Source organism: Eubalaena glacialis, chromosome 7, assembly GCF_028564815.1.
Source record: "Eubalaena glacialis isolate mEubGla1 chromosome 7, mEubGla1.1.hap2.+ XY, whole genome shotgun sequence".
Taxonomy (NCBI): domain Eukaryota; kingdom Metazoa; phylum Chordata; class Mammalia; order Artiodactyla; family Balaenidae; genus Eubalaena; species Eubalaena glacialis.
The window spans coordinates 32,520,517-32,546,119 of record NC_083722.1 but is presented as its reverse complement, the minus strand read 5'-3'; the positions used below and the strand labels follow the sequence as shown (position 1 = coordinate 32,546,119).

At 56.2% G+C, this 25,603-nt stretch overlaps 2 protein-coding genes across 7 annotated transcripts; one reads left to right on the top strand and one right to left on the bottom strand.

Annotated features, from left to right (window-relative positions):
* Positions 1-228: 228 nt before the first annotated feature.
* ABCC10 (ATP binding cassette subfamily C member 10) lies at positions 229-20,742 on the top strand. 2 transcript variants are annotated; one of them, XM_061196162.1, is made up of 22 exons: positions 229-284; positions 657-828; positions 3,600-4,818; positions 5,979-6,206; positions 6,847-7,003; positions 7,232-7,341; positions 9,381-9,460; positions 10,130-10,301; positions 11,686-11,784; positions 12,204-12,393; positions 13,131-13,208; positions 13,363-13,557; positions 14,001-14,154; positions 14,349-14,538; positions 16,259-16,602; positions 16,920-17,089; positions 17,599-17,759; positions 18,048-18,301; positions 19,232-19,377; positions 19,475-19,572; positions 19,820-19,932; positions 20,258-20,742. In XM_061196162.1, exons 2-22 carry the CDS (start codon positions 668-670, stop codon positions 20,409-20,411), a joined length of 4,473 nt encoding a protein of 1,490 aa, XP_061052145.1. In that variant the 5' UTR covers positions 229-284; positions 657-667; the 3' UTR covers positions 20,412-20,742. The 2 variants fall into 2 exon arrangements, with proteins under 2 accessions (XP_061052145.1, XP_061052146.1); XM_061196163.1 differs by lacking the exon at positions 229-284 and adding an exon at positions 316-539.
* Positions 20,682-25,603, bottom strand: DLK2 (delta like non-canonical Notch ligand 2). 5 transcript variants are annotated; one of them, XM_061196167.1, is made up of 6 exons: positions 25,533-25,603; positions 24,550-24,864; positions 24,211-24,274; positions 23,072-23,202; positions 22,465-22,609; positions 20,682-21,598 (listed from the first exon to the last, which is right to left on the bottom strand). In XM_061196167.1, exons 2-6 carry the CDS (start codon positions 24,623-24,625, stop codon positions 20,863-20,865), a joined length of 1,152 nt encoding a protein of 383 aa, XP_061052150.1. In that variant the 5' UTR covers positions 24,626-24,864; positions 25,533-25,603; the 3' UTR covers positions 20,682-20,862. The 5 variants fall into 5 exon arrangements, with proteins under 5 accessions (XP_061052150.1, XP_061052148.1, XP_061052149.1 ...); XM_061196165.1 differs by having other exon boundaries at positions 24,550-24,676; positions 25,533-25,586; XM_061196166.1 differs by lacking the exon at positions 25,533-25,603 and adding an exon at positions 25,165-25,370.

Genomic DNA, 25,603 nt, shown 5'->3' with positions numbered 1-25,603 from the left:
CTGCATTAGAGCTGAGATCAGTGCATTTGCAAGTGTTCTGAGAGGCAGCATAAGCGCGCCATAATACAAGGGGCTCGCCTCCATAGAGAGAGAGGGAGGGGGAGGGGGAGGCGGAGGGGAGGGAGAGATGCGCACGCGCACAGAAGCCCTGCAAATTTTGGGAGGTCATCCCGCCTCTAGGGGGTGCCACGCGAGCCTGGCCAGGGTCCCAAGCTGGCAGCACGCTCTTTCGCTTCCACCAGTGCGGAGGATCTCGGGATCCGGTGGAAAAACAGCTTCTTCAGGTGAGAGGTTCCAGATCTCTGGGGGCGGGGACGCAGGGAGTGGGAAAAGCGGAGCCCGGCCAGGTGACCAGTCCAGAAAGCCGCCTGCTCCTGGGAGCCAAACCAACTCCCGTTCTACCGCTGAGGAAACGCAAGAACGGGCGGTGTCTGGTTTCGGGGCGGCAGCAAGGGAAGGTCCCGCTTCGTGGGCGGGGTTGAAGGCGGGGAGGTCCGGCAGGGGACGCGCTGTCACTCTGGCTCCATCCCCGCTTCCTGGTCAGCGTCCCGCCCCCTCGGGTGCCGGCTCCCTGCCTGCGCCTAGCACTTGGGAACGTGGATTCCTCTCTCTCTGGGAGGGTCCTTCCCTCCCTCCACCCTCTGCTTTCTCCTCAGGTGAGGCCTCCATGGAGCGGTTCCTGGCCCAGTTGTGCGGCACCAGCGCGTTGCAGCCGCTCCCTGTGTGGGAGGGGGACACCACCGGGCACTGCTTCACCCAGCTGGTGCTCAGCGCCCTGCCCCACGCGCTCCTCGCTGTGCTCAGTGCCTGCCACTGGGGCAACCCGAGGTGGGTAGAGACGGGTGCAAGACATCTGTCCTTGTGTTCTTGCAGACCTCACTCGAAACCCACATCTCCGCCGAAGTGTAACCGAAACAGTGAGATCTCTGGAGTAGGGGGCAAGGTAGAATAAAATGTGGGCGTAACCGCTTTGCAGCAGTGTGGCTGTTTGGGGGCAAGTTACCTGGCTTCCCTGAGCCTCGTAACATTGTTGGGAGATTTAAATTAGATAATGCATTTAAGCATATGGTGCAGTGCCTGGCACATTTTTAAAGGCCTGATGCATGGTAGAAATCATCACTTTTGTAGATTTTCAGATGCGCAAACACAGTTGTCATGAATTGGAGGCAAAAGTGGGTGAGCAATGTTTTTAAGCCAAAAAGGTTAACGTGTGCCGAAGATGTTGGACCAGTTTCTCACCACTTCCATCTAGGAAACCTCAGTGTTTCTAGGCTAAGAAAAGCATATGTACTCGTTGGAGAGGAAGCAGTCGGTAGAAGAGAAGAGCAAAATCAGAATCTTAATCCTTCCTGAATTTGGGGCTATAAGGTGTAGGTGCTAAACTCACCTTGATTTTGTACTTAGTTCCTGTATGTCTAGATATGGCTAAAGTTAATCTCACTCTGGCTACTGATAAGGCAGGAGGAATGTCTGGTCTGTCTTTGAGAGTCCCTGGTCTAATGGACAGACTATGTCCTTACCTAAGATGAGTTAGAGGATGATGAATCCCTTCCTTGTGTAGGAGAGGCTTCAGAATTGCTTGGTCTGGAAGGAATCCTTATTTGTCTCTTATGCAGAGACAAAAGTCTGGAGAGGGTTAGTCAGTCAACACAGAGTGACACTGACTAACTCAGAAGGATTATCTGTGCTCAGAGGAGTATCTTTTAAAAGTTGGCCTAGTCCTTTGGGAACTCGCAGTGTAAGGAGAAGGCAAGAAAGACCAACATGTAATCCACAGAAATTGTGGTTATCTCACTTCATTTAACAGATTTTTGCAAGTTGCTGTAAAGGTTTAGAGAGATCCAGAATCTCAGACAGGAAAGGACCTCAGAGGGCTTTGGGTCCAGACTCCTCACTGCTCACTGTGCTGATGAGGAAAATGAGATGCAGAGAAGGAAAGAGTCTTGCCTGAGTTCATAAGACTGGTTAATGGCCAGCTTGGAGCCAGTGTACCAGCCTCCAAGGGCTCACAATGTTCTTCTGTCCCCACGTCTTAGAAAAAAGAATTATTGAAGATTGACTTTTATCTGAATATAAACCCCTCCATATAACTGTGATCACTGAATTTTTTAAAGGAAACCCAAAACATTTTAACCTACAATTAAAATTTTCAGTAACCCAGCCCTGCCAACAACAAAGGGAATACAGATTTATATGTTTTTATATGAACCTCTTCTTATATGAACCTTCAAGGTGTTCTGATATGTACTGTTGCAGGTGCGTTTTCCTGCACTTGATTTTTTTTTAAATTAATTAATTAATTATTGGCTGCATTGGGTCTTCATTGCTGCACGTGGGCTTTCTCTAATTGCGGCGGGCGGGGGCTACTCTTCATTGTGGTGCACGGGCTTCTCATTGCAGTGGCTTCTCTTGTTGCGGAGCACAGGCTCTAGGCGCGCGGGCTTCAGTAGTTGTGGCACGCGGGCTCAGTAGTTGTGGCTTGCGGGCTCTAGAACACAGGCTCAGTAGTTGTGGTGCACGGGCTTAGTTGCTCTGTGGCATGTGGGATCTTCCCGGACCAGGGCTCGAACCCATGTCCCCTGCATTGGCAGGCGGATTCTTAACCACTGTGCCACCAGGGAAGTCCCCTGTACTTGATTTTTTTTTTTTTTTAAATACATTTGTTTATTTAATTTATGTATTATTTTTGGCTGCGTTGGATCTTCGTTGCTGTGCGCGGGCTTTCTCTAGTTGCAGCGAGCGGGGCTTCTCTAGTTGCGGAGCACGGGGTCTAGGCGTGCAGGCTTCAGTAGTTGTAGCACGCGTGCTCAGTAGTTATGGCGCACGGGCTTAGTTGCTGCAAGGCATGTGGGATCTTCCCGGACCAGGGCTCGAACCCGTGTCCCCTGCATTGGCACACGGATTCTTAACCACTGCGCCACCAGGGAAGCCCCTGTACTTGATTTTTAATGCAGGCAGATAACCCTTTTGTTTATTAAAAACGTTTTTTGCAAGCCAAGATGATACAAACAAAACTGAAAAGAGGTTTTTCTTCAGCTAATGGAGTCACAAAAATGATCCACACCATCTTCTACAACCATTGGAGAAACAGAGAGTAGAATATTCTGAGGCTTCAGAAAATTTAGGCTATAGTGTTAGTGTATAGAAGCTGTATGTAAGTCAAATTTTTATCCATCTAATAGTGCTTCGGATGAATTTAAGGGTTATTTTATGTAGATACTTTTGTAAAAATGAAAACTCATCTCTTAGTTGTTATCTGTAGGAAAATTTAGGTTTTTGGGGGTTTTTTTGTTTGTTTTTTGGTTTTTTTTGTAATTAAGGTCTTCATGTTCCGTACAACCTTAACTCAGAATTTTTTATTTCTATGGCAAAAGAATGACGAGAAATGGTATAGGTAGATTAGAAAAATGGGTTAGGTTAATCCAGGAAGATTTCCTGGGAGAAAAGGCCCTGAGTTCCAGAGTAAAATGGGATGGAAATAAGGTATACAGGCAGGAAAGGGAGTTGATTCCCTCTAGGTAAGTGAGTTACTGGAGGTATGTCTGGGCCCTGAGTCAGCCGCGATATGCCTCCTTTTCTCTTTTCCCCCTTGTCCCCAGGAATCCAGGTTACATCCCACGCTGCAGTCCTGGCTGGCGGGTCCGACTTGCAGCCTCCTTCCTGCTCTCCATTTTTCCACTGCTAGACCTCTTTCCAGTCGTTTTGCCACCAGGGGCAGGCCCAGGGCCCATAGGGCTAGAGGTGCTGGCTGCGGGCGTGGCAGCTGTGGCCTGGATCAGCCACAGCCTGGCCCTGTGGGTGTTGGCTCATTCCCCTCATGGCCGCTCCCGGGGGCCCTTGGCCTTGACTCTGACTGCCTTCCTGCCAGCCCCAGCCCTAGTGCTGACCCTGCTATGGCACTGCCAGCGAGGCACACTTCTGCCTCCACTTCTTCCAGGGCCCCTCTCCCGCCTATGCCTTCTCATCCTGCAGCTGGCTGCACTCTTGGCCTATGGACTGGGCTGGGCAGTCCCTGGGCAACCACAGGAACCCTGGGCCCAGGAGCCCCTCCTCTCCGAGGGACAGGAACCCGAGGTAGCTGAAGATGGGGAGAGCTGGCTGTCACGCTTTTCCTATGCCTGGCTGGCACCATTGCTGGCCCGTGGGGCCCGTGGAGAGCTCCGGCAGCCCCAGGACACTTGCCGCCTCCCCGACAGGCTGCACCCAACCTACCTAGCCCGTGTCTTCCAGGGACAATGGCAGGAGGGGGCCCGAATGTGGAGGGCCCTGTATGGGGCCTTGGGGCAGCGCTACCTGGCACTTGGACTGCTGAAGCTGGTGGGGACCATGCTGGGATTCTCAGGACCCTTGCTACTGTCCCTACTGGTGGGCTTCCTGGAGGAGGGGCAGGAGCCACTAAGCAATGGCCTGCTCTATGCCCTGGGGCTGGCCGGTGGGGCCATTCTGGGTGCCGTGCTGCAGAATCAGTATGGGTATGAGGTGCGGAAGGTGACACTTCAGGCACGGGGGGCTGTGCTGAACATCCTGTACCGAAAGGCTTTACAGCTGGGGCCCAGACGCCCTCCTTCTGGGGAGGTCCTGAACCTACTAGGCACCGACTCTGAGCGGCTGCTCAACTTTGCTGGGAGCTTCCATGAGGCCTGGGGCCTGCCCCTGCAGCTGGCCATTACCCTCTACCTGCTGCACCAGCAAGTGGATGTGGCCTTCGTGGGTGGTCTGATCCTGGCACTGCTGCTGGTTCCCGTCAACAAAGTGATTGCCACCCGAATCATGGCCAGCAACCAGGAGATGCTACAACACAAGGATGCGCGGGTTAAGGTGAGGGGCCGCTTGGGGTCCCTCAGTCATCCAGAGTCCCCAGGTCCCAGCATCCTGGTCCCCAGGTCCTCCCATGCACTGTGCCTGAGAGAGTGAGTGTGATCTAGAGGTTAAGAGCTCAGACTGGAGAAAAACAGACATGGGTTCACATCCCAACCCTACCACTTACTAATTTAATCACTTCAGACAAGTCACTTAACCTCTTTGGGACTCCACTTCCTCATCTGTAAAACGAGGATAATAATAGCTTGCCTCATAACATAGTTGGAGGATCGTATGAGATACTGCTTGGCAAGTGCCAGTCACAAAGTAAGCACTAAGTAAGTGTAGCCTGTTAGTAATATTATAGTATTAGCTCATGCAGCCCTAAGAGCAACCCTAGGAGGTAGGAAGTAACCTGTCTGGGGCCAAATGGGATTTTAGTGTTAGAGCCAGGACCCAATCTCCCACCTCCTCATCTCAGGCACAGAGCATCCCACAACCGCATGTGAAGAGGCCTAGGAGAACCCCAGCTACCTCTTAGGGGTGGGCTGTGGGGAAAGGAGTAGGTCTCTCTCCTGCCTGGGCCAACTCCAGTTGTGAGGGTCTGGCTGGGTCAGTTCTGGGTGCAGTGATTGTGGTACCTTTACAGAGGGGATGGTGGGCTTAGGGGTCCATATAGCGTAGTTGTCAACCTCTTACTGGAATAGCTCCGAGTGCTAATGGGGAGGGGGGTGTCTCTGAAAGCTGGTTATGGCATGAGGCCTTTTTCCCTACCCATGACAGCTATTGACTAGTCTCCAGGGCCACCTGGGAAGGCTCCCAGTGCCTCCCTGGCTTGCAGGCTGGGGATGTTTGAATGTTAGGATACAAGGAGTTCCTCTGGCCCTTGCCTGTCTTGCCTGGCCCTGTCGTCTGCCTGACCCTGGGCTGTGGTGTGCCTTCCTACACCTGTATACTCCTATAGGAATAGTTCCCATACCACCCGACCCCCCCCTTTACTTTCCACCACTTCATCTAGGAAGGTGGGAGGATTCCAGCTCCAACCTGCCCCCAGCTGGAGCATATGGGGGCTCAGAATACTTGACATCTTGTACCAGGAGCCTGGGGGAGACTGAGCAGAGGAGAACACACGTGAGCAGTGTCTCCACTTTGTACTGCTCTCTTGTCCCCACCCCTAGCTCGTGACAGAGCTGCTGAGTGGCATTCGTGTCATCAAGTTCTTCGGGTGGGAGCAGGCGCTGGGGGCCCGTGTAGAGGCCTGCCGAGCTCGAGAACTGGGGCGACTCTGGGTCATCAAGTACCTGGATGCAGCCTGTGTGTACCTGTGGGCTGCCCTGCCAGTCGTCATCTCCATCGTCATCTTCATCACCTACGTCCTCATGGGGCACCAGCTCACTGCCACCAAGGTGAGGACCAGGAGGGGAGGGGACGGCTGTAGGAATGCATGGGAGAGAAGCAGCAGCACGGAGACTACAGTGGAGTGAGGGGTGGACTGGGGCCCTCAGTGCTGGCTGGGAAGGAGGGATGGAGGGTCCCTGGCTGCCTTATCCTTTCCCAACCAAGGAGAAATTCTCTGAAGGGACCCTTCATCTGGGGCCTCGGATATATAACCCTTCCCTCTGCGAAGGAATTCCTTTTTTTCCTCTCCTCTTCCTCTCCTACTTCTGGTTAGGTCCCCTTATCCTCATTCTGATGGCCTTGGAGGAAAAGTTCACGATCCAGTGCAAGGTGGATCCAGTGTTGGGTATAGCCAGGTGATGTTGCTACTTGGAAATTCTGAGAAGGTCTCAGAGTGAGCTAGGTGTTTGTGCTTATCAGGGAGCAACCTGGATCCCTGGAGGAGTATCTGGAATTTCTGGGATTCTTGGACTGGCCACCTCTGCCACCTCTAACCCAAGATTGTTCAGCTAACTCCTCAGTTTTGCTGCTGCCCTGTTTTCCCCTCCACAGACCTGTCTGCAGGGCCACCCATAGAGCAGGCCTTCAGATAATTCCCGAGCTTCAGGTGATGCTCCAACCCTTCCCCCCACCTTCGACCCCACTTAGGTGTTCACGGCCCTGGCACTGGTGCACATGCTTATTCTTCCCCTCAACAACTTCCCTTGGGTGATCAATGGCCTCCTGGAGGCCAAAGTGTCCCTGGACCGGATCCAGCGTTTCCTCGACCTTCCCAACCACAGCCCCCAGGCCTACTACAGCCCAGGTAATGGGAAGCTGGAGGGCAGAACCTGGCACAGGGGAGGAGGGAACTGTAGCCACTTGGTTGCTGTACACAGATGCTGCCAAGAGGAGCCAGAGGCGGCAGAATTTAGGCGGGGCAGGTGGCCATTTCCTGGGGGAGAATCCTCAGACCAAGACTGAGGCTGAATTAGCCCTGGGCAGGTAGATTGTGGATTAGAAGCCCAAGCTGAGTGGCTTCTTCCTTGTTCAGATCCTCCGACAGAGCCATCTACAGCCTTGGAGCTACATGAAGCCCTCTTCTCCTGGGACCCAGTTGGAACCAGCCAGGAGACCTTCATCAGTCACCTCGAAGTGAAGAAGGTTGGTTGGTCAGATGCCCTAGTAGAAGCGCCAGACTAACGGGGGACATGCAAGCTCAGTGACAAGGACAGAGCCAATCATAGCAAGATGGCCCCGTGGCTGTAATTACTGAGGGAAGGACCAGAGAGGTTTCGGTGAGCAGGTTCTCATTGGAGAGGAGATGATACCTTATCTCTGAATGTCAGTTTTCTAACACACAGCCGCTTCAGAGCAGTCACATCTCTCCCTGGTCACCAGACCATTCACATCTACCCAGTCCAGTCCAACAATTGCATTTTTCTCTCCGTGTCCCTCAGGGGCCGTCAAGTTCAGAACAGACCCCAGAACTTATCCAGCATCTTCCCCAGGCTAGGGACCTCCGGGAGAGGCCCAGCAGCCCCTTCTCAGAAGGATTTTGCAAATGGTATAGATAATCCTCTATTTAGCCTGGTGAAAAGGAATCACACCCTGTGACTCACACCCTGGCATACATCATCAAAGAAGCACTTGAAAGAACATTCCTGTCAGGACGGCAGCTCCTCTTCACCGAGTTCTGAGTTTTCACTCTCCCCTGACCCATGTCCAACCCTTTGCCCCACAGCTCAACCCAGCATTCTCCAGTGGAGCCTGAACCGCCTCTGCTGCATTTGGCTTATGTTTCTGGCTTGGGCTGAATGTTTTGTTTTTCCTCTTAGTTCAGGCAAGACAAGGCTGGAATTTTTGAAAGGAATTTTACTAATGTGTCAGTTGGGGCTTTTTTGGATATAAGTCATAGAAACCCACTGGAGCTAGCTTAAGCCAACAAGAATTTGTAAGAAGGATATAGAGATGAATTGCGGAATCCACAGGCAGGCACGTGGGCAGATCTCAGCAGCAGCCCAGAGCCAGGCCTCGACTCGCCGAGCTGCTCCTTCCGTCTGCTTCTCTTTCTGTATCTGCCTCATTCTTCTCTCTCTGTGGACCTGCTCTCCACTGAGCAGAAGACAGGCCTGCAGAGAGCCCTTCCACTTACAGGCCACAGCCAGAAAGAGGGAGGCTTCCCAGGGAAGGGTCTCAGGTTGGTCTGGTGTCCACTCGAAGACAGGCTAACCCTGGCTGGCAGTGTGGGACATCACAGACAGAGCTGCTAGGAGCCCCACCTGTTTCTATGGAAGGAGTTTTTTTCCGTTGTGTACAATGAGATAGCTCCATGAATGTATGTTACAGCTAAGCAAGGAAGGGAGCACAGAGAATTTTAAACTGCAAATCACAGAAATGGGTACCTGTGCAAAACATTGTTTTTGCCCTGAGCTATTAGAAATCTAGCTGCAGGGACTTCCCAGGTGGCGCAGTAGCTAAGAATCTGCCTGCCAGTGCAGGGGACACGGGTTCAAGCCCTGGTCCAGGAAGATCCCACATGCCGCGGAGCAACTAAGCCCGTGCGCCACAACTACTGAACCTGCTCTCTACAGCCCGCGAGCCACAACTACTGAGCCTGCAAGCCACAACTACTGAAGCCCGCACGCCTAGAGCCCATGCTCCGCAACAAGAGAAGCCACCGCAATGAGAAGCCCGCGCAGCACTACGAAGAGTAGCCCCCCCCCACCGCAACTAGAGGAAGCGCAAGCACAGCAACGAAGACCCAACGCAGCCAAAAATAAATAAATAAATTTATTTTAAAAAAGAAAAAAAAAAAAGAAATCTAGCTGCAGGTGGAGTTAGCCAGCCCAGCATCCAGGCCCCAAAGCCTGGAGTCCTTCCTTCCCCTCACCCCATCCTGGGTCGCCTGCCTCAGAGCTTTCCTCGCAAGTTCTCGGGCAGTTTTCCTCCCATGCTCTCTGGCACACTGCTGCTCTCCAAAGGCCCTTCACACAGTGAAACTGATGCTTCTCTGAGCGGAGAATAAAACACCCTACTCCCCTGGGGCCACACAGCATCTGTCACTGAGGCACAGCTCAGCCTGTGGCGTGGAGAATTCTTGCCCTCCAGGCTAACTGGGCCCTAGAGAGAAGCCTCCATGGGATGATTGCTATCCCAGGGCCTCAGGAGGGAGACCTGACACTTGTGTGGCTTCCTTGCAGGGTATGCTGGTGGGCATCGTGGGGAAGGTGGGCTGCGGGAAGAGCTCACTGCTGGCTGCCATCGCGGGAGAGCTGCACAGGTAAGCAACTTCCAGCGCCCTGTGTCTTCAGCTCTGCCCTTCGTCAGCACTTTCCTGGAGACTGGAGGAGTCCAGTCTCCTCAAGCTCCCTGGCTCTCCCTGGCCCCTGCTACATGGTGGACACCTTTTAGAGGCCACAGGATGCCAGGATGAGCAAGACATGGTCCCTTTCTTGGGAGAGTTTTCAGTCTGTAAAGGGGAAGGAAGTGAAAGTGGGTTCTCAAAACCATCACCACAGAGTGTTAGAAGTGCTGTAATAGTGAGTGAAGAAATAAATGGAAACAGCCGGCATCAGCTACTCTTTCAGAAAGTGTGCTTGTGCACGGGAGGGATCCAGAGAGGAGCAGAGGTGTGAGGGAGGGCCTTATTTCATGGTGAGAATGAATGAGTGCAGGGTGGTGGCCACACTCTCTTCTGAGCACCTCGACATATGACAGCTGCTTGGCTGCAGCCAAAGAGCAATTTCTTCCCTTCCCAGTCCAGAGTGAGCCTCCAGCCTCATTAGGACCCCTCGACCTCAGTGGCTGCCGATCTAGAGAGCCATGTGACATGGAGCGGGACTCCGTGTAAAAGACAGCAATCTGGAGAGGCTTCTGAGAGGCAGGGGCTGAGCAGGAAGGGGACCAGCGGGGAGCCAGCCTCCCATGCTGCTGGCCTGGCTCTCTGCAGGCAGCATGGGCGGGTGGCAGTGTGGAGGCTGTCCAAAGGCTTTGGCCTGGCCACCCAGGAACCCTGGATCCAGTTTGCCACCATCCGAGACAACATCCTCTTTGGGAAGACGTTTGATGCCCAGCTGTACAAGGAAGTGCTGGAAGCCTGTGCCCTCGACGATGACCTCAGCGTGAGTGCCTGGCAGCCCACTTCCCCGCGTCCCTAACACCGCAGGTCAGAGACTTGCTTCTCTGGGAAGGGGTTGCTTGTACTCAGGCATCATTTACCCAGGACTGGCCATCAGGCTTTGGTCCTCCCAGAGTGTCCAGCTTCTGCACAGGGCCTGGGGGGGTGGTGGTGGAGACTGGGTGTTCCACACAGCAGCCGTGGGAACCCTGCAGCCTCTGGGACTAGGGGAGGGTTTTCTCTGAGGCTTAGCTCTCTGTAGGTCTGGCTAATGGTTCTGATTCAAGAGGCCTTCTCCCACCTCCCACTGGAAGAGTCAAGGTTATTCTAGAGAAGTCTGGCAAGCCCATCAGACCCCCCCCCCATCCAGAATGCTAAATTTAAGGGGGATGAGAGTCCAGCTTTCTCCCGTGACTTTCCCACCCAACCCCCATATCCCCTGCAGGACTGTCATCAGCACTACCCTGTCCAGGTAGATGTGGAACTTCCCTGGAAAGGAGGACCTTTGACTCCAACCATGGAGCATCTTATGTCCACTTATCATTTGTTTCTACATCAGGCATATTTCCCAAATGTCTCCTGGGTACAGGGAACTGTTCTGGGTACTAAGAAAAGAAATGAATCACAAAGCTTTTCCCTCAGGGGAGCCACCATCTGGTCGACCACAGGTGCTTCCTCTGGTATGGGGACCCCTTAGCTAAGGAGACCTCTCCCAAGGCCACAGGGTACCTCTTCCAAGGCTCGGGATACCTTCCTTCTCTAAAAACCTAGGAAAGTTTCACTTTGAATTTGGCCATCTTCATCCTTGCCTGTTAAAAAGGCAGGGTAGTGAGTGTGACGGAGTGGTTAAGAATCTACATTCGTGTCCTGCCCTTTACTAGCTGTGGAATGACCTTGGGCAGGGTACTTACTCTGAGCTTTGGTCTCATCTGTGAAAATGAAATAACATCAACTTCATAAGGTTGCCGTGGGGGTCAGATGAGATGATGCCTGTAATGTGCTCGGCACATAGAAAGTGTTCAACAGGGGACTTCCCTGGCAGTCCAGTTGTTAAGACTCCGCGCTTCCACTGCAGGAGCCACGGGTTTGATCCCAGGTCGGGGAACTAAGATTCTGCATGCTGCGTGGCGCAGCCAGAAAAACAAAAAACAAAAAAAGGAAAGCTTATTAAAAATTCCGCAAGAAAAGAAAAACGTGTTCAACAAATGCTCGTTTTTGTTGGAGTTGTGGTTTGTCCCCTCTGGCTCACATACCCCAAATTCAAGTCCAGTCTCCTCAAGCTCCCTGGCTCTCTGACCCCCGCCATCTTTTCCCTGCAGAGGGGTAGGAAATGGGGTGGAAAGTACTGGGGAGCTCGCTGACCAATGCTGCGGGGCCTGTCCTGTCAGATCCTGCCTGCTGGGGACCAGACAGAGGTGGGGGAGAAGGGTGTGACCCTCAGCGGGGGACAGCGTGCCCGGATTGCCCTTGCTCGTGCCGTCTACCAGGTAAGTTGAAGATGGGGGAGTCCGGAGCCTCGGGAGCTTGGCTGGGGAGGGGGCAGTGTGGGGATATTTTCATCGGCATCCGGTTTCTTCCCTCCCCCCTGCATGCTCCTAAGGTGTTGGTCCCTTGGCCATCCCATCCCCCTTTTGTAGATTGAAGGCAGAATTAAAGGCCCTTTAAAAAGCATTATGTGGCTTGAGGCACTGGGACCCAGCAAAGCTGAGCACTGGTCCTGGGGCACTGGCCTTGCATGACTGGAGGGAAGTCCACCCTCTGGTCTCACCACCTTCTTTACTGCTGTAGGGGTAGCCCCAGAGCTCCTCTCAACCGTATTCCCGGACGGCCTCAAGATCACGTCCTAGGAAAGGTCTGGGTTCTGGCCAGAGGACTTGGTACCCATGGTGCCCCCACCTCTCCCTAGGAAAAGGAGCTCTATCTCCTCGATGACCCTCTGGCCGCCGTGGATGCGGACGTGGCCAACCACCTGCTGCACAGGTGCATCCTGGGAGTGCTGAGCCACACCACGCGGCTGCTGTGCACCCACCGCACCGAGTACCTGGAGAGGGCTGACGTGGTGCTGCTCATGGAGGCTGGGCGCCTCGTCCAGGCTGGTAATGTGGGCCACCAGGGTGGGAGCCCGGCTGAGTGAGGGAGCCATCTGCTCGGGTCCGACGGATGGATTGTCAAGTGCAGACTCTGCCACCCCTTCTGTGTGTGATCTGGGCCCCGTCATACTTCTGTCTAGTGGGAGACCCTCTTCTGCCTTCACAAAACTGGTGTGAGGAACAGAGAGCAGGAGGGAAAGGAGCCTGTGGCTTTGTGATGCAGGCTTTGTGACTGGGAGCTTTGGGAACTTACAGGCCCAGGATCTCAGAGAACAGTTTGATGTCCTCGGAGAAAGGAAAGCAGTCAGGTTTAGAACAATCATTTTATTTAAAAACAAATAAACAGAAACTCTGATGGATTATTATCCAGAGGGACATGACCACTGGCACATTCACTGGAGAGAAACAGGAGCAAATGAGGCTCTACCAGCGTGTTAGGAGTTCCAGGAAGCATGAGGAGAAAGCCCAGCGGTAGTGAGAGGTGCCTCTGGACAGGGTTCTCACAGGTGGCCGTGACTCTCCTCCCAGGGGTGAACATTTTCTGTCTGTGCTGATCGGACTCCAGACACAGAGGGATGGACTTGATGGTCCTGCTCAGGGTCTGTGGGTCCAGGGCACAGCCCTGCTAGGGTAGGTCAGGGAGGGGGTCCAAAGAGCATGGAAGGTGGATTGGCTCACATGTTTAGAAAGGCATAGAATATACCCAGAAGAGCCCCCTCCTAATCTCCCCTGCTGCCTTCCAGGGCCCCCCTCTGAGATCCTGCCATTGGTACAAGCTGCCCCCAAAGCCTGGGCTGAGGATGGACAAGAGTCTGACCCAGGTACGGCCCGGGGTGAGAGGAAAGGGGCTGCTCTTTGCCACCACACTTGTAGGGAGATGTTTCTAGGAAGCTTGCCTGCCCCTGAAAACACTAAGGTTTTCAACTGTCATCCTGCAAGCTTAATCCCCCCTGCCCACCTCTCTGATTCTCACAGTCACAGCCCAATCAGTACAGAACCCAGAGAAAACAAAGGAGGGGCTGGAGGTGGAGGAGAGTACGTCTGGCCGCCTGCTGCAGGAAGAAAGCAAGAAGGAGGGCGCCGTGGCCTTCCACGTGTACCGCGCATACTGGAGGGCCGTGGGCTGGGCCCTGGCCCTCGCCATCCTCTTCTCTCTGCTTCTCATGCAAGGTAGGAGTAAACCCTGCAGGCCTTCATCCCACCCACAGCCCTATCGCCTAGGTCCCCATCACATCCATCACCTTGTACTAATCATTACAAAGCCCAGACACTCACCATGTGTGGGCGACAGCTGGGACAAGAGACATGTCCCCAATTCTGAGGGTCCCAGGGACCGGGGGCCGGGGGGGAGCGGGGATGCTTCGTAGCCATCTTCTGATCTGCCCCCAAGGCTGTCTCCCGTTCTGCAGATTCAAGATCACGCTCTCCCCAGAGCTGAAGGGTGATGGGCCCAGGAAAGAAGTGCACGCTGGGGAGGACGTGGGGTGGGGACAAGGTGGGGAGGGCTGGGGGTGAAGGAGGGTAGAAACCAGAGTCGAGAGCAGAGGAAGGGGGTGTCTGAATAGAAAGAAGATGAGCTGTCTGGCAGCTTTCTCCTTCCCATCCCCACCCAGCAACCAGGAACTCGGCTGACTGGTGGCTCTCCCACTGGATCTCTCAGCTGGAGGCAGCCAAGAATAGCTCCCAGGAGGCGCCAGTTCCCACCAGCCTGGGCTCCGCAGGGCCACTGTCTGCCCAGTTGCTCTCCTTCTCCCCCGGAAGCCTCTAGTGAGTGGCTGGGGCCAGGAGCAGGCCTGGGGCTCTCAGAGTGGTTGCCAGGCAGGGAGTGAGTTGGGGGGCTGGTGTTCCAGGGCCTGTGTCTCCTGGAGGGTGGGGAGCAGTGGCGTTGGGGGGGGGCGTAGGGAAGGGACCCCTGAGTGGCCCCACTTTTGGTTACCCACAGCCCCCTCCCCACCACCCAGCACCTCAGTGTTCCCACTGCCCAAAGCTGCCCCCAATGGCTCCTCAGACATCCGTTTTTACCTCACCGTGTATGCGACCATTGCTGGCGTCAACTCCCTCTGCACCCTTCTCCGGGCAGTGCTCTTTGCAGCGGGCACCCTCCGAGCAGCCGCCACCCTGCACCGCCGCCTGCTGAGTCGAGTCCTCATGGTGAGGGGATGGGAGGGTGGGGGTGGCATGGGGGGCCCTTCCCGGTACCTGGGCTCCATCAGGGGCCCGTCCCCCCTCCTGGTCCTCAGGAGAAAACAGCACCTCACAGATGCATGCAGCACTTGAGACCTGGAGAGGCCAAGAGCAGAGCAGCTGCCTGGGTTCAAACCCAGTTACTTAGGCCTATAGCTTTCTCATCTATAAAGTGGGGAGAAGAGAATCTTCCTCAGGTTTACTTCCGTTTTTTACTTCAGGCACAGAGGACTGAGTTAATCACCCCTTAGTTCATGTGAGATCCCTTTTTAATTTTATGTATTGATCCATTCCTATTTATCTGCAAATCCTGTTTTCATTACCTCTCCTTTCCTTGATAAGCAGCCATCCTAGGTGTGTTTAATATGTATCTTTTTGGCTTTTTGCAAAATGCCTGTGTTTTGTGTGCACATAGTTTTATAAATGACATTTCTTTTCTCACAGTTTTTATTTAGAGCTCTTCTAAGGTCCATCCCTGTTGCTGTGTGTATATGTAGTCTGTTGCTTGCCCCATAGGTCATTATGAGGATTAATCAGTACATCGAAAGTGCTTAGGATAGTGCCTGGCATATACTAAGTGCCCAATTAGCAATTATTATTAACGATGTTGTTATTATTACGAAGCTCTTTTTTTGTCTGTTATCTTATTAGGGCCTCATTATAACCCTGTGAGGTGGGTAATATTTTCGTCATTTTACAGATGAGGAAACAGGCTCTGAGAGTGTGTGCAACCTGGGCAAGGCTAGTTCTGTGGCCGTGAACCCAGGACATGTGGGTCTTTCCCTTGCCTCTCCGGGAACAGCTGCCCACTGTCTGCCCACATCTTCAGGCTGTGAAGGAATTAATTTCTCATAAGCTGGCTTTAGGAAATGCTTCAGCAAGTCTTTTGACCTAGTGCCCTGCCTTAAGATAGGACTGATCCCCAAGTAAAGGCAGAGAGTTGGGGGACAGGGAAGGCGGGGAAAGGGAAAGGGTCTTTGAGACCGTACCTCCCAATAGTAAGTAGTCTAAATAGCTAGCAGTTACCAAGCACCTGCTCCGTGGCAGGCAGACCCTGCTAAGCTCCTGACTGCTGTCTATGTGGCTTCAATCCTGCTGTCAGCCCCGGGAGGTGCAGTTTCATTACTACTATCCCCCTTTTTGAGATGAGGGACAGGGGCCTTGAGGAGATGAAGCCCCCTTACCTGGGGTCTCACATCTGGTAAGTGGCAGGGCTGGAATCCAAGAAGCAGTCTGACTCCAGAGCCTGAGCGCTTGACCATGGGACAGTATGGACTTTGACCGCTGCCCTCACCACTCTGTCCCGCCACGGGCAATCAGGATGTGCCTCCTAACATCTAACTAAATCTCACTCATGGCCTGAAGACTCCATCTTCTGGAAAGAGATTAGCTACCTGCCCTTGAAAGGGGGGGTAGGCACGTCTAGCACAGAAGTAGAGGGGTGGCCAGCCTGACCTCTCAGGGTCCCCACTAGCCAGAGGGATGGGAGAGACTCTCTCTTTCCCACCTGGGGTATTCTTCCTCTGAGCTCCTCAGCCCCCGCTCAGTGCCCCCAAACTCTGGGGACACTTTACTCCTTTCCTACTCTCTACCTTGGGCCTTTCTCCCCAGCCCACCTCCCCCGGGGGCTACCTCCACGGCTTCTCCGCTGGCCCCTGCCCTGGCCCACCCACACCCCTTCTCCCAGGCGCCGGTGACTTTCTTCGACTCCACGCCCACGGGCCGGGTCCTCAACCGCTTTTCCTCCGACGTGGCCTGTGCGGATGACAGCCTGCCCTTCATCCTCAACATCCTCCTGGCCAACGCGGCAGGCCTGCTGGGCCTCCTGGCTGTGCTGGGCTCTGGCCTGCCCTGGCTGCTGCTGCTGCTGCCGCCTTTGAGCCTCATCCACTATCGCGTGCAGCGCCACTACAGGGCCTCCTCTAGGGAGCTGCGGCGCCTGGGCAGCCTCACCCTGTCTCCTCTCTACACCCACCTGGCCGACACCTTGGCCGGCCTCCCTGTGCTCCGGGCCACTGGGACCACCCACAGGTGTGTGAGGTCCGCCTCCTCCAACCAGTGCGAGGGGGGTGAGGTGCTGGGGGGAGGGGGGAAGAGGGACCCCTGAGAAGAAGGGGGGCGGGTCTCAGTCTCCTGAGAAGGGAAGGGTGGGTGAGGGCATAGGGGGAAGAGGAAAGAAACAGAAAAGGGGGAGAGTGATGCTGAGCAGACCCCTACAGGAGAGCACATTGGCTCCTGCGTACCACTGAGGTGCGGCCTGTGGGCGTGCAGGTCAGCTCCGAGGAGGAGGCATTCTATGGGCAGGGAGTCTGGACTGGTCGGTGCAGCTGTGGCGTGGCCTCCCCCAGGTTTGAGGAGGAGAACCAGAGACTCCTGGAGCTAAACCAGAGGTGCCAGTTTGCTGCCAGCGCCACGATGCAGTGGCTGGACATTCGGCTACAGTTCATGGGGGCCGCAGTGGTCAGCGCCATCGCAGGCATCGCCCTGGTGCAGCACCAGCAGGGCCTCGCCAACCCAGGTGCCGCCCCGAGACCCTTCACTCTCACCTCAGAAGTGTGTTGTTCCCAGCACCTGCCCCAGACCTCTCCCTGCACTGCCCCCCGCCGCCCCCAGCCCCAAGCATTTTCACCTCCCAACCAGGGTTCCCTGTGAGGATGTGTTGTAATTCTCATCCCCCGCATTTTAGAGTTGAGGAAACTGAGTCTCAAGGAGTCACTCACCCTGGTGGTCGTGGATCTGGGGCTAGTCAAGTCTTCTGATCTCCGCCCCTCCCTGCTCACCCGTCCTCAGCACTTAGCAACCGGCCCTAGCCCCCCTGCCTTCCACCCGTCCTCCCTCGTAGCCTTTCCACTCTGCTGCAGCCAGCCTCCTGTGGGCCTGTTCTGGCTCCTGCATCTTCCTCCTTCGGTGCCAGCTTCCTCTAAATGCCCACGGTCCACAGCTCAGGGTTCGCCCGTTCTGCCCAGCCATCCCCACACACATCCCAGCGTCCAAGCCTCCCCTGGCAATTGTGTTCCCTTCCCCCAGGACTCGTGGGCCTGTCACTGTCCTATGCCCTGTCCCTGACGGGCCTGCTCTCTGGCTTGGTGAGCAGCTTCACACAGACAGAAGCCATGCTGGTGAGCGTCGAGCGGCTGGAGGAATACTCCTGTGACCTGCCCCAGGAGCCCCAGGGCCAGCGGCCGCAGGTAGCCTGCGCCCCCACCCCAGCCTGAGTGCTAGAACCCTGAAGGATCCTTCTGACGGCCCCAGTCTCTCCCCCAGTTCCTTTCCTTGTGCCCCTCACCATTTTTCTCAGCTCCTGTACCGTCCCCTGTGATCTCCCTGATTTTTGTGTCCATCCCCCCATCAGTCCTCGTTTCCCCCACCTCTACTCTCACGGCATCCATCCCTCATTCCTCTCCCTTCCTTCCACTCTCCTCATTCCTCCCCATCTCACCCATCTCCCTCCCTCTCCCACCCACGGACCCCACCAGCTGGGCATTGGCTGGCTGAGCCAGGGGAGCGTGGAGTTCCAGGATGTGGTGTTGGTGTACCGGCCAGGGCTGCCCAATGCCCTGGATGGGGTGACCTTCTGCGTACAGCCTGGAGAGAAGCTGGGCATCGTGGGCCGCACGGGCTCTGGCAAGTCTTCCCTGTTGTTGGTGCTCTTTCGGCTGCTAGAGCCCAGTTCTGGGCGAGTGCTGCTGGACGGCGTGGACACCAGCCAGCTGGAGCTGGCCGAGCTCAGGTCTGGGGGAGGGAGGAGAGGGGACCAGACTACTGGCACTTAGCGGAAGGCCCAGTTAGGAAGGCTTTATATAAACTCAGGGAAGACAGGGTTGATCAGGAGGTGAGACGGAGGATGGGACAAGCAGGTGAGGATAGTGAGCTGCCAGTGCTCAGGTCGGGGTTCATAGCTGTGGTCCTAAGGTTTTCACCTTCCCAGGTTCACCTTGTGCTTCCCAGCATACACCTTCCACTCTAGACCGCCAGTCACTGCCTCCTGAGTCAGAGCCTCCCAGGTGCTGTGACCTCGGGCTTGGCAGGCGGCACTTGGGACAGCTGGAGACCTGGGCCAGTTGCCTCTGGCCACAAGGGGTCTCATCTGGAGCTAAACACCCCTCCCAACCACGTTGCCCTAGTATCATTTTTTCTGAGTTCCATGACGTGGAAAAAGGTAGGGATGCTCTGTCCTAAAGCCCATTACTGATCCCAGGCCCTGGCCCTGGCCTTCCTGCCTTCTCTTCTAACCTGTGGTGGCCATAGGTTGACCATATGGCTCCTCAGGACCCAATTTCAGGCCCACTTCCAACCTTGAAGCATCCCCTACCCAGTCATTCCTTGGTCTCCTCTGGTCATTCCTTGCCATCCACTGCTGTCCCGTGATTGGAGTCAGTGCCATATGGTTTAGCTCATGCTTGTTCTGTTTTGCCCCTCAGTGAGATGTAAGCTCCTTAAGGGCAGAGTCTAGGCCTTTGGTTTCTTTGGTATTCCTCATAGCACTGGCACAGTTCTAGGTACATGGCTGACCAAGCGGGGAACAGGATGGGGGTTATGTTCAGGTCTTATCCCCAAGCTTTTCTGAAGGGCTGGACCTATAGCTAAAACCTGTGCTGGGAGCAGAAGTGGCCACATCTCCAGCCAAGACCCCATGTCCTGTCCCCTTCTCATCCCCCAGATCCCAGCTGGCTATCATCCCCCAGGAGCCCTTTTTGTTCAGTGGAACTGTTCGGGAAAACCTGGACCCCCGGGGTCTGTATGAGGACAGGGCCCTGTGGCAGGCCCTGGAGCAGTGCCACCTGAGTGAGGTGATCATATCTATGGGTGAGTTCTAGGTCCTGTCCTGCATGATGGCAGGAGTGAGCAGGGAGGGGGCTGAGGGAGGCTCAGAACCCAGGGGTGAAGATGCTGTGCTTTGCAGGTGGTCTGGATGGTGAGCTGGGCGAGGGGGGCCGGAGCTTATCTCTGGGGCAGAGGCAGCTGCTGTGTCTGGCCAGGGCTCTCCTCACAGATGCCAAGGTAAAACAAGAGGAAGGGACATTCGAGAGGGCCAGGAAGAAGGCAGGGGACATGTGAGGGGTGGGGGGGTGAGGAAGTGGACTGGGGAGAGGTCTCAAGGGACCTAGTTAGTTTTTCTTTTAGAGCTGGAGGTGGGGAGCTGTGGGCTGGCCTGCGCCAGACCAGGAGGCGGGGGCTGGGGCTTATGTAGCAGCCACGGCTGACCCTCTTCTCCCTCCTCCCCCCTCATCCTCTCCACATGGTCCAGATCTTGTGTATCGACGAGGCCACAGCAAGCGTGGACCAGAAGACAGACCAGCTGCTCCAGCAGACCATCTGTAAACGCTTTGCCAACAAGACAGTGCTGACCATCGCCCACAGGTGTGTAGGCATCCAGAGTGAGAATCTAATCAGGGCCTAAGGTGTCATGGACCCATAGCCTCCTTTCCTTTCAGGAACCCCAGGGGTCAGGGCTCTAGAGATTCCAACCCCCATGAATCTCAGCTCCGTGTTCTCCAGGCACCAACCCAGGCCCTTTGTAGCGCATTGTCTGAGGGAGCCTGCAGCCCCTCCCCTAGCACAGAGCCAGGGGCTGAAGCCTGTGGGGCAGGCTGGTGCTGTCCAGAGGAGAAGAGGAGGGAAAGCAGGTCAGCTTTCTCTAGGGCGTTGTCCTCCATCCCCACGCAGACCACCCTCTCCCACGCAGGCTCAACACGATCCTGAACTCGGACCGGGTGCTGGTGCTGCAAGCCGGAAGGGTGGCGGAGCTGGACTCCCCCGCCGTCCTGCGCAGCCAGCCCCACTCACTGTTCCAGCAGCTGCTGCAGAGCAGCCAGCAGGGAGCCCGCTATTCTCCCTGAGGGCCCCGAGTCCCCGCCCCACAGGGCCTCCCTCTGTCCTACCCACTGCTGCCTGGCACAGGGGGGCCTGCCGCTTGTTTACACCCCTCTGTGGCTCTACCTCTCTCTCACCTCCGCAGAGGGGAAAAGGGTACCCTGGGTTCCTCTTTACAAACCACTCCTTCTCGGGGGCAGAGTCCCGCGGCTTCCCCAGAAGCAGGCCTCTGCTCTGGCCCTCTTGCATCTGGGACTCCAGGCGGATTTTTTCTGGCAAAGGAGCCCACATGCACTTCCATAGTTTTATTTGATAAAACTCCCATCTTACACTCTGTGTATTAAAAAAATAATATTTCTGGCATGAGGCTGAGGTCCCTCAGTGTTGTGTACTCCAGCTGAGGGGTGGCGAGAAAGGGCCAATCCAGTCTGAGCGGCAGAGGAGGTGAAGGAGGGGGCAGGAAAGCCCCCACCTCCATCACAGTGCTGTGGTCTTCCCAGGCTCAGGGGGCAAGTCAGGCGGCAGGGGGAGCCCTGCCGACAGCATGCTAACCTGACACTCCTGGTCCTGGCGCGCTGGGGCATAGTGTGGGGCAGGGTAGCAACAGGGTCCAGGGGGGCAGACACCCCGGCGCCAGGCCCTCAGGGTCAGCAACACCGTGGACAGGACCAGAGTGGCAGTGACAGCCCCAAACAGCACCACGGCCACCAGGCTAGACTCGCCCAGCCTGGCCTCTTGCCTCCGCACTACCTCCTTCACGGAGATGCGCAGCAGACCAGCGCCCCCGCTGTGGGGAACAGGCCCCGTGGCAGGTACCACCACAGCCGAGGTGGGCCCCGGGGGGATGTCCGCTATGGTGGCGGGATCTGGGACGGGTAAGACTAGCTCACAAGTCTTGCCACCATAGCCACTTGGGCAGAGACAGTCAAAGTCGTGGACCCGGTCCCGACAGCGGGCCCCTCTCTGGCATGGGCGGCTGGCACAGTCATCCAGGTTGATGGTGCAGAAGCGCCCAGCAAAGCCCTCAGGGCAGAGGCAGGAGAACCGGTTGATGCCGTCCAGGCAGGTGGCGCCGTTAGCACAAGGCCGCATCAGACAGTCGTCCACGTTCACCTCGCAGCGGGCACCCACAAAGCCCGCCAAGCAGCGGCATGTGAAGTTGAGGGCAAAGCCCTGGTCGTCCTGGCACTGCCCGCCATTCCGGCACGGGGAGCTGAGTGGGGTGGGAGAGGGCATTTTACCGACTGCCATCTGCAGGGTAGCCCAGGTCGACATCCTGATCACTGCCACCACTACCACCCCCCTTCTAGCTATGTCACCTTGAGCCACTTTTCTGTGAGCCTCAAATGCCTCATTTTAAAAATAGGATTAGAGGAATTCCCTGGCGATCTGGTGGTTAGGACTCTGTGCTTTCACTGCCAAGGGCCTGTGTTCGATCCCTGGTTGAGGAACTAAGATCCCACAAGCTGCACAGCACGGCCAACAAATAAATAAACAAAAGTGTTAGAAGAAATTTTAAAATAAATAAGTTTTTAAAAAAATAAAAATGGGATAAGAGCAGTACCCAGCTTCCCAAATGGTAAGGGTTAGATGAGATAATCCAGGGTCAAGCAGGTAGCAGAGGGCCTGGCCCCAAAGCAAGGCTCGAGGCAAGTGTACAATTATTATCTACGCAGGCTCTCGGGCTTGAGGTGGAAATGAGGAAGAGTCCAGACCTGTAGGCCATTTCCCCATTCACCACGAGGCATAAGGCTGCCGCGTGGAACAACTTTAGGGGCTGCGTGCCACCCTTCCTGGGAGGATGAGGGGAGTCCTAGGCCCTCAGCCTCCCCACCCAGGGGAGTCACACATTGATGTGTTACACCTCCAGCCCCTGTAGATTTTTGTTGTTGGAGAAATGGTTCACATGGTACCAAAAAAGTTGAGAAACCCTACGGATACTCTGACAGACTGGGTTTTATCTTCGAGTACCCCCATGTGGGACTTCTGACCGTCAGCCCTAACACTGCCCCACCATCCTCTCAACAGTCCTCTCTCCTCCATCACCAGATCCTCATCTAACCTGGGGCCAGCACTCACCCTGCCTGCTCACAGGGTCCGGCCTTGCGCTCACAGTCACGCCCGTGGAAGCCCGGTGGGCACACACAGTGGTACTTGCCGCCCCCATCATATACGCACTGGCCTCCGTTCCGGCAGGGGGACTGTGTGGTACAGATGTGCTCATCTGGAGAGGAGACCAGGAGGGCTCGGAGTTAGCCCCTCATGTCTGGCACCCAGACCTGCCCAGGCCCCACCCAAAGCTCTGTGGGTGTGGCTCATACTACAATCCCAGCCTGGGCTGGTACAGTGTAATGGGAGAAAAAACACTGAGTTCGGAGTCGGGAGGCACTCAGCCCTGGCCCTGTTAGTCTGTCTCAAAGTGCCTTTGGGCAAGTTGTATCTTGTCTGTAGATCTCAGTTTCCTCATCTGTAATATGAGTACAGTTTTCCGCAGGTGTCTTGCCTACCACATGGGGTTGTGTTTAGGACCAGTTCAGACAACAGATAGGTATAAAGTCTAAAATTATAAGCTACCATATATTTTCGGGTTTGAGCCAGACACAAGAGGCGCTCAATAAATAAGGATGGATGTTCTCCCAAGACACATGGGGTCCCCAGACAACAGCTACCCTCGCTACTCCCCTACCTTTGTCACAGAACTTGCCTGCCCAGCCGCTGTGACAGATGCACTGCCAGGGCTGGTGGCAGGTACCATGCTGGCAGCCAGGCATCCTCACACAGCGCTCACAGTGCAGCCCCTCCCAGCCTGGGTCACACCTGATGGGGAGAAACACAGGGTCAGGGCTCTGGGTAGAAGGATGTGAAGAAATGGAGGAGGCAAGATCAGAGCTTCTAGGAAACAGACCAATATGACAGCCCCCAAGGGAAAGCAGGCCTATCCCAGGTTGATACAGGGCTGTGCAGGGTCACGGGACACATATATGGTATCAGACCATCAGACACCAGCATTCAAGTCCTCGTTCTGCACTTTGTCTAACCTTTCTGAGCCTCAGTTTTTTCATCTGTAAACTGGGGATACACCTGGCAGGGATGTGTTGAGGAGGAAATTACGATGATGTCTGTAAGTGCCCCCAGCACCACTCCTGGCATGTCTGAGGTGCTTAGAAACATTTTTAAAAAAAGAGTGACCTTGAAAGGTCATCAGGACTATCTTCCTACCCTGATTCCAGGGCAAAGGCCTGCTCTACTTCGGAGAGTCCCAAGCACCCTCAGCCCCTCCAGGACCTTGCCCTGTCAGCTCATTTCCTTATGACCAGACACACTTTCCTCCTGCTGCAGAATTTGCCCAACCCCACCCCACTGAGTCAATTACTCAAATTCATCAGAAAAGACTCTCGTAAGCGCTTCTCCCCAGCAACCCTTGCAACAGCTTTTCTTTTCCAGGCTAAACCAATTCTCTTTATGTCTTTCCTTTATCTCCCCTTTTCCTTATGGCTCCCACTCTCCACACTCCCTCAAGCTTCGGGTCTTTCTCCTGGTATCTTGAAGAGGAACGTTGCAGAATACCTGGTTGGGAGAGTGAAGTGGGGAGCCATAAGCCAGAAGAAGCAAAGGAGAGGCAAGGCAAAGGGGAACTGGGGAGGGGTAAGCACAGGGTGAGGGGCTGGCCTTCTGCCCTGTGTGCCATGTGCACGAGGGGATGGGGAGAGAGCAGTAGAGTCTTAAGCCCCTAAACATTCTGCTCTGGGGCTTGAGCTGGTTGTGGGTGTGGAGGCCTGGGAAATGTGGAGCACAGCCTTTGGGAGCACGTGCTCGGAGAGGTACCTGCAGGAGCCATCAGGCGCACAGCAGCCATGGGCCAGGTCACAGTGGGAGCTGCAGTCATCGGCTGCAAGAGATTGATGTGAGAGGGGTGAGCCCGGGGTCAGCGTTCAGCTGCCTGAGAGGCGGGGCTAGGGAGAGGATGCAGGGTCCCAGTAATTGGGTGGACTCAGCTCTGGGACAGGGCAGAACAGAGACTCATCCCATTCCAAAGGGATGTCCTGGGTGTCGCCAACCCCGCGGGTCGGAGCGCCTGCAGTGCCATCTCTGGCCGGCAGAGGTCAACGTGCAAGCGAGGGACAGCCGGACAGGGCCGCGACCCGAGCCCAGGGGAGCGCTCACCTCGGGCAGGCTTTACGGGTGCCCCCAGGATGCACAACAGGCACACGAGATGTAGGCAGCGGCAGCCGCTGGGCATGGTCAGCGCCGGCCCCGGGAGGGACAGACGGACCGCCGGACGTGCGGACACCTGTGGGACGGCACAGGCTGGGAGGCGGCCGGACGCGGAGATAGCGGCACAGATTCCGGTTCCGAGTGATACGAGCCGAGAGGGTAGAGGGGCGTCCAGACAGAAAAAAGCGGTGGGGGCAGCGGAGGGCGGGAGCTGGGAAGGTCTGAGCAGACGAGGGGATTGGAGACAGGAACCGGGAGCGGGCTCTGTAGGAAGGAGGTGAAGGATGGGCAGCGCAGAGCGAGGTCAGGACACTGGAAGGGCCGGGGAACGCAGTCGGACGGAGGGGGACAGGGAACAGCGCCGAGGGGCGTCCTCGAGCACGGGGGCGACGCGGGGGCTGGTTCCCGGCAGCGAGCAGTCTCTGCCCCCCACCTCCGACTCCCCGCAGGACTTGCTCCCGCATCCCCTTCCTACCTCCGCGGCACTCGGCTCGGCCGCGGCGCGGGGCCTGGGCACCCCAGAGCGCCCCCAGCCCAGCGCGCCCCTGCCCTCGCGCTCCTCACCTCGGGCTGGGAGGCGGCGCGCCCCGGGGCGCAGAGCGAGGCCGGATCCGACGGACTCAGCTGAGCGGCTGGGCCGGGGCGCTGGGCCGCCCCTAGCGGGTCGCGGGGCCGGGCGCCCAGGCGGCTGCCATGCGAGCCAGCGCTGGAGAATCTGGGGCTCAAGGCGACCCCGAGCGGCGGCGGCGGCGGCTCTTCGCACGCGCTCAGGCCGCCTGCCAGGGGCGGCGTGTGCCGGCGGAGCCCGCCTCCCCCCTCCCCTCCCGGGCCGCAGCCGGCCCGCCCCCCACCCGCCCGCGCCTGGCGCCCGGCGCCCGGCGCCCGGCGCCCACCCCCGGCGACGCACCACGCACGCCCGCCCCGGCGCTCACCCTTCCTCTGGGCCTCGCGCTCTCCTGGGACCCCACTCTCCGCAGCCGCCCGACCTCTCCGCACCTCGCTC

What these genes read in the sequence shown, in the direction of transcription:
- ABCC10 (XM_061196162.1), top strand. Translation starts at nt 668, where the DNA reads ATGGAGCGGTTCCTGGCCCAGTTGTGCGGCACCAGCGCGTTGCAGCCG. An exon ending in TGGGCGCCTCGTCCAGGCTG is followed by an intron (nt 12,394 to 13,130) that starts GTAATGTGGGCC and finishes GCTGCCTTCCAG; the next exon opens with GGCCCCCCTCTGAGATCCTG. An exon ending in TTCTCCCCCGGAAGCCTCTA is followed by an intron (nt 14,155 to 14,348) that starts GTGAGTGGCTGG and finishes CCCACCACCCAG; the next exon opens with CACCTCAGTGTTCCCACTGC.
- DLK2 (XM_061196167.1), bottom strand. Translation starts at nt 24,625, where the DNA reads ATGCCCAGCGGCTGCCGCTGCCTACATCTCGTGTGCCTGTTGTGCATC. An exon ending in ACCCGTAAAGCCTGCCCGAG is followed by an intron (nt 24,275 to 24,549) that starts GTGAGCGCTCCC and finishes AATCTCTTGCAG; the next exon opens with CCGATGACTGCAGCTCCCAC. An exon ending in GGACCCTGTGAGCAGGCAGG is followed by an intron (nt 21,599 to 22,464) that starts GTGAGTGCTGGC and finishes CACCCCACTCAG; the next exon opens with CTCCCCGTGCCGGAATGGCG.